A 6,656-nucleotide genomic window follows, 5' to 3' on the forward strand; every position below is an offset into this window, starting at 1 on the left:
GGCGGGGCGGGCGGGCGGGCTGAGGGGGGAGCAGGGCCGGAGCGTGTGAGGGAGGAGAGTCCTGCCCGCCGCCGGGAGCGGGGAGGCGTAGGGGCTGGGGAGACCTGCAGGCTTCACTTGGATCGTTATTGTCGTTTTTTAAAAATTTTGGTTTTAAGACGTATCGGAGGGTTTGGGGTGTCTCTGTTTTCTGGGGTTTTTTGTTTGGTTGTTTTTTTTTTTCTTGAAACCACGTTGACACAGAGGAAAGCGCGTTCCTTTACCTGTGGCCCCCTTTGGGAAGGGCTCCCCGAAGTTCTTCTCTCGGAGGAATGACGGTGCCTTTTTCCGTGGACCGACTTTGCTGGCCTCTCTTCCTCCTTCACGTTGCGAAATCTTTCAAGGCTTTTTCACCTGACGTGCGTCTGTCTCATTTATTTCCCTGTACCTGAGAGCTTTGCAGCCGTTGCCGCTGCGTGCGTTAAGGCTTTGAAAGTGACGAGAAATGGAAGAAAAACATCCGTGAAATGCTTTTCGCGGGGGAAAACACTTGAAAAAGGCTGCAGATAGAGGGTGTCTCCCTCTAAATAGGCGCTACTTGGTGTGCTTGTATCATAGCGTGCAAGGGAAATAAGGCGGCCGTGACTGTAACGTCTGTGGTGCTGTAGCAGGGAAGTACGTTGAGTTTGGCTGTTTTGGTTCAAGTGTTGGCCAGCTTCCTGCTCCCTCCAGCATTATTTCTTTTGCGTTTTCTCAAAGGGAGAAATTCCTTCTAAATGATGTATTTACAAACTTACTTTTTCCATTCATTGGAGTTACCTTGCATCACAGATGTTGCCCTGGTTAGTACGAGAACTTACATTAGTTAGGGTTTTATATTTTAATGGTTAAAGCTTCTGTCTCACTAATGATTTGTTTAATTTGTTGTTACATCACTTTTTACAAAAAAAGGTAATTTCTTTTTTTTTTTCCTTTTCTTCCCCTACCTCCTTTCCCATGGCCCATAGATTTTCCCAGATCTGTGTCTGAAGCACACAGCTTGCGGTGATGGTCTCGGTGCCAGCTTGACAGTGCTCACTAGTTTGGTGTGACACCAAGAGTCACTGACCTGGAAGTTAATTGCTCTGTCTGAGCTCTGACTGCACTCTTCCGTTCTGTTACAGTCATACATGTGTTTTTAAGAATAAAGCCTGTTTGGTGTAACAGCTATTATTTTTTCCCCTTGAAGGTGGCTTGAGGTTTGTGTGTGTGGTTTTTAAAGCAGCGTTATGTTGTCTTCTGTAGAGTGTAGATTAGGACTGCATCAGTGCCGGGAATTCATGTATCAAACATGGTTGCTTTTCTCCCTGTGAGTACACTGACCAGCTTTCCTGAAATATGTTTGCCCTTAATAGAAAGTAAAAGCTTAGTGTAACAAGATGAGCAATAAACCTAGCACTAAGCGGTTTTTGTTCTTCAAAAGGAAACTGTTTGATGGGAAAATAACTGTTTAAAACTTGCACTAGTTTTGACAGGGAAGGATTAGTGTAGTAGAAGGACGGGATAATAAAAAGTCAAGATGCTTGAACAGACGTTCAAATATGGTACTAAGGAGAAAAATGTTTTGTGTTTTCTATAAACCTCGCTGTTTGACGTTAATGGCTTCGTTGTTTCACAGCTCATAAAGATGAAAAATGGCCTAAGATAGGTATCACACTCATGTTTCTTCCGAGGGACACTCAGACAACTCATCCCTGTGTGTAATCGTTGGTTTAACATAGATCCCACCATACACTTGCTTCTTCATACGTCCGTGATGTTTAGATTCTGAAAGAATGCCAAACAGCCGAGAACTTGGGGAAAGATACTGAGAAAATAATCAGAGCGAGTGGGAAGAGTGGGGTGGCAGAAGTAGTTGAATCAAAGGGTAGCAAAATCTGTGTCTGATATTTCTGATGGGAAAAGAGAAGAACGTGTGGGTTTGGGTGCCTTAAGAGTGTGTATTTGTACCTGTGCTTGATGTGGCAACAGGTTTTGAAAAAAGTGTTCTCTTCCATACAGGGGGGTTGGAACCAGGCAAATATGTGGGAGTGATTTAAGTGGGATGTTGTAGTACAAAAGAAAAAAGTTGGTGTGCAGAAATGTTGGAAAGTAGTAAGGGATTGGGGAAAGGGGGAGGGACTGGTACTTTGCTGAAGGTGCTTTTAGGTAGTTAAGTACTCTCTGTACGAAACCAACAAATGTTTTGCAACTTCTTGTTTGTTTAAGAGGACAGTATTTCATATACTAATTAATGAGATTGTCCTGAGTGTATATGGTCTTGAGAACTTGAGTTCTCAAGAGTTGTAAAAGGGGGCAGGGAAAATGAAGCAGGTGGTCTTAGAAGTAACTGATAGGACCTGGTATGGAATTCCAGTTATTTCAGCTAAGTTCTTTAAGTGGTGACTTTGCCGTGCTTTAGTCTGTGAAGATCTATGCATGCCTGGATAGCTACAGAAAGGGATGACTAGTCCTCTGAGAACAGGAGACATGCTGAGAATATAAGACTTTCTTCATCTTTATTATGATTGTACAAGTCCAAAACAATTTTCTGAGGTGTTACTTGTCTTTTCAGTGATTTGTTGTATAACACAAATTGGTGATAGTAATACTGTGGCTCAGTCTTCAGTGCCTATGTGGGACTCTTACAAATTGTCAGTTTGATTTGGTATCTTGGCCTTGAGTCTGCTTTGTTTGCTCAGAAACAATTAACACCACTCTACACAGACAGTTTATCAGTTTTTGTTCATCTAGTGCTGTCCTCTACTATATAAACTGTCTAGTAAGTCATTAATAGCGTGCAACTTTCTAGTTAATATTATAATATATTATCTAGTTAATAGCTGGAAGTACTTAAGTTTTAGTAGTAAAAAACTGTAGAGACAAATGGAGTGCAGTTCATTGCTTTGAGTAAAACGTCCTGATGTATTTCAAAGACAAGCCTTGAGCAGGAAAGATGCCTGACTTCCATCTCTCTTACCTTGAGATCTCAGAAAGCCAGTAGTAGGCATGTGGATTTGCTGAGGGTTGCAGAACACCACAGGCACAGCCAACTCTGCTTGAAAAAAGCAACCAGGTAAACAACAGTTGATAGGAAGCATATTCAGGAATAATACACTACATTTTATTTGCATTTCCAAGTATGATGGGTTAGACTATATAGCTGATTCGTGTACAGCAGAGTGCTATTGTGGCTCTCCTCGTCAAGTTTGTGCAGTACCAATACAAAACAAGAGTACAAAGTGGCATTTTGTAATGCTCAGTGACTTTCTGTACCACTTCTAGTTTGATAGATTTATGATAGTGTTTGGACTGTGCTAATGTCCTGATGGTGTACATGGAGTGTAGGAGCTGTTGCAGTGGTATTAACAGAAAGTAACGACAACTTCAGTTGTCTGGCATGGAGGTCTCCAAAAATTGTGATAGAATACCCTTGTATGTATGATCTTAGCTGCGTAATTTTGAACTATTAGTCCTGTCGAGCGAAGAACGGTCTCTGGATTTCCCTAAGTTGCTATTAGGTGGAGTTTGAGCCTTTTGATCTGTTATCTAACAGTGCAATGATGTACAAAAGATACTGCATGGAGAAAATCTAAGGAGCTACCTGCCTGGTCCCTCTTTTATACATGACAGTTCAAGAGAAGCAGAATTATGCTGTGTTTGGCAGAGTATCTTCTTCCTACAATTTGAGAACCTGTACGCTGTTGTGCACTGACAACAACTTTAACGCTATGCAGAACAAGGTATTCAGGCAAATGTAGCTTTGCTATTTAACTGGAAGTCAAAGACAAAATGTATGGATTAATTCCTTTGGATCGATGTCTTTTAACTGGAAAACCTACTTACCAGACTATTTTATTTTGTGGTTATAGGAAGGTTCAGATTGGGAGGGACATCAGGAGTTCATCTAGTCCAAAAGTTCTACATAGCCTGCATTGAGAGGTGATCACCGGGAATGTTTCTGTTTTGTGTTGGTTGTCCTTGTCACACCCCACAGTGTCCTCCCAAGGACAATATCTGTAGGAGTGTTCTTGCTCATCTTTTGGATGCGTTCTAATGAAAGTTCCTTCTACTAATAAGGGAAGTGTCCTCGAATAGATTAGCACTAGAGGGCTGTATGTTTGGGATGTTCTTCCTTTTCCTTCCAGGTGTTGTTATCTGTTAAGATGTTCTGAGAGGGGCAGATGGTATTCTGTGATAACTTGCGGTTATTGGCATTCTGAACAAGGTGAACAGCATTTGATCTCATTGTTTGTACTGACGTGTGTATTATTTTCACTTAATCATTTTATAGAATTGAACCAATGCAGTTACTTCTTTTTTTTTCCCCAAAGAATTCCCTGTATTCTTTGAATACTGAAAGTACTTTGAACAAATCCAGTGAGTGAGAATCCTAGCTTCTGAAATCACGTTGCTTTTCTGGAGCACAATTTTTCCCCTCTTTTCTTACTTGTCATTGAAGCCTGTTCCCCTTTTTGGCTAAGATTAAGTGGGTGTTTGTTACTGTATACTAGAAAAATAAACGCCTATTTGCTCAAAAGAGTTCCTCTAGTTCAGACTGCCCAGCTAATACCTTCTGTATTGTCACTGAAGGATGAGGTGCATGTTAGAACAGCCCAAAGGTTGCAGTGCTTTGGTTAGAGTAGTTTGAGAGCTGAGGGTTAATGATCCCCCTCATGTAACTTCACATAGGAGAAAAAGTGCTGGTTTTTTGCTAGAGATATTCTGTGATCTGCTGGACTAGTCCTCCCGTTGTGTTTGGGTCTTTTAACCTTATTTTCTTTTTATATTCTGTGACTGCTGAAGGCTAATACATTTGCAGCACAGTGTGTTCCAAAGTGTGCAGAACCTGGCCCTGTCTTCAGCCAGCTGTCCGTTCCAAACGGAGACATCCGTTGTGTTCTGTGTGTAGTTTTTAAATCTTATCTCATAAAAATGAAACTCTAAATTTAAAAATTGCCTACCAAAACCTAATCAAACCGGTCTTGACACTGTTTCTTTCAAAGACCATTTTAAAAATGGGAAAATCAGGGTTGTCTGATGTGCTGCCTTTCTGTGAGACTTGAATGTTTGACCTGTATCTTGTCCCATCTTTTATTTTTTTCCCCTAGCCATGAGCCTTTTAAGCAGCAAATTTTTAGTGTGCCAAACTTCCACTTGTCACACAATAATATGACCATTTCATTGACTGTATGATATTCCTGCACTAACAGGGTCCTGCTCCCTTAATAGCTACTGTCTATTTATATTTTATGTGACTGAGGGAGAAAAGTATTATTTTGTTGACAAAGAGCAAAAGCTTTTTCTGTTCTGGTCAGTAGTAGGTGGTACCTGGTGGGATGGCGGGATGGTCAGGGTGGATGCCTCTTTGTTTAGGGCTAGGAGATTGCCTCTGAACTCTCATCAGAAGGTAAAATTCATAATCTAAGGCAAGTAAATATGTGCTGAATTTAATTACATTCAACATGTGTTTTGGATATCACTGGTATTTGTTTTTCTAGTTTTTGGATGGGTTGGCTGAATTAATTAAAACTTTTTTTTGCTTTCTTCTGGGGTGGAGAGATAGGAGTTATAAGGGAAAAATATAATAATGTGTTTAAATTTCATTAAAAGCATCATGACTTGTCCCTTTCACTAGTGATCTGCCATCTGTTTTTCTTTATTGTGTTGTGGTGTCCTCAGTAGTTACGACTGGTTTTGTAACTATTTCACCGGGAAAAAGGTATCTACAATATACCTCTAAAAAAAAAAATCCTTTAATTTCTAGCACAAAATCTGTTTGTAAGGCAGCAGATAAGAACTGCAGCAAAATAGATATGACAAAGTGCCTCTGTAAACGCAAGGTCGTATCTTCCAGCTAAACACCGGTGACATATTTGCAGCTAGACTTTTTTTTTTATACAAACCTCTTTTCAACTGCTGTTGGAAAAAAACACTTAGCAATAGTACAGACCATGGTAGAAAAGATAGAAAGTAGGACCAACAGCTACACCATGATTTAAAAACCAAAACCCTGCAATTCCTTGGCCTCCCACATGCTGTGACTTCAGAGGACTTTTTTTCTTGTTTACTTTGAGTAAAAATAAGCAGAAAAAGGAGAACTTTCCTGTGAATGGGAAGGAGAGAGAATGATGTAGACAAAAGGCAAGCTGTTTTCATCCTGAAATATTTTACCAGGGAAAGAAGTTTTATATGGTTTATACCAAGAAGTATACTTTGGTGTATGTTGTTACATTTTGTTACTCTTTTACTACCCCCTTTGCACATTTTTGTGCTAGTTTTATGAATGGCGGGGGGGATTTTTTTAGATATTTACATACCTGTTTGGAAAAAGAATTGCAACAAAATAGGAAGCTTAAGATTTAGCAAACTTTAAGGTTAAACTAGGTTGTAGACATGTCTGAAAGCAGGACATTAAACTATTTAGATCATAAATCATGTTTGAAATGGAATTAAAACTTAAAGTGATATTCGATGAATGGCGTAGACTCAAAACTGTAATATTAAGTTTTATAGAGCAGGCTTTATCAAAGCATGTTAAAAGGAAGAGCTAGACAGTTCTAGCTATGAACTACATTCTCTTCCCATTTGTTGTGGTTTAACCTCAGCCAGCAACTGAGCACCACGCAGCCGCTCGCTCACTCCCCCCTCCAGTGGGA

General features: G+C 40.2%; 1 protein-coding gene across 1 annotated transcript in view; it reads left to right on the plus strand.

The window, feature by feature from the left end:
* The first annotated feature begins 311 nt into the window (after nt 1–311).
* The window catches only part of ATP11B (ATPase phospholipid transporting 11B (putative)), a 71,163-nt gene continuing 64,818 nt past the window's right edge, over nt 312–6,656 (plus strand). The window contains exon 1 of the mRNA XM_009288054.2: nt 312–398. Within this exon, the coding sequence (XP_009286329.2) occupies nt 312–398 (87 nt within the window). The remainder of the gene's footprint in view (nt 399–6,656) is intronic.

This window comes from Aptenodytes forsteri, unplaced genomic scaffold, assembly GCF_000699145.1.
Source record: "Aptenodytes forsteri isolate BGI_AS27 unplaced genomic scaffold, ASM69914v1 Scaffold72, whole genome shotgun sequence".
NCBI classification, from domain to species: domain Eukaryota; kingdom Metazoa; phylum Chordata; class Aves; order Sphenisciformes; family Spheniscidae; genus Aptenodytes; species Aptenodytes forsteri.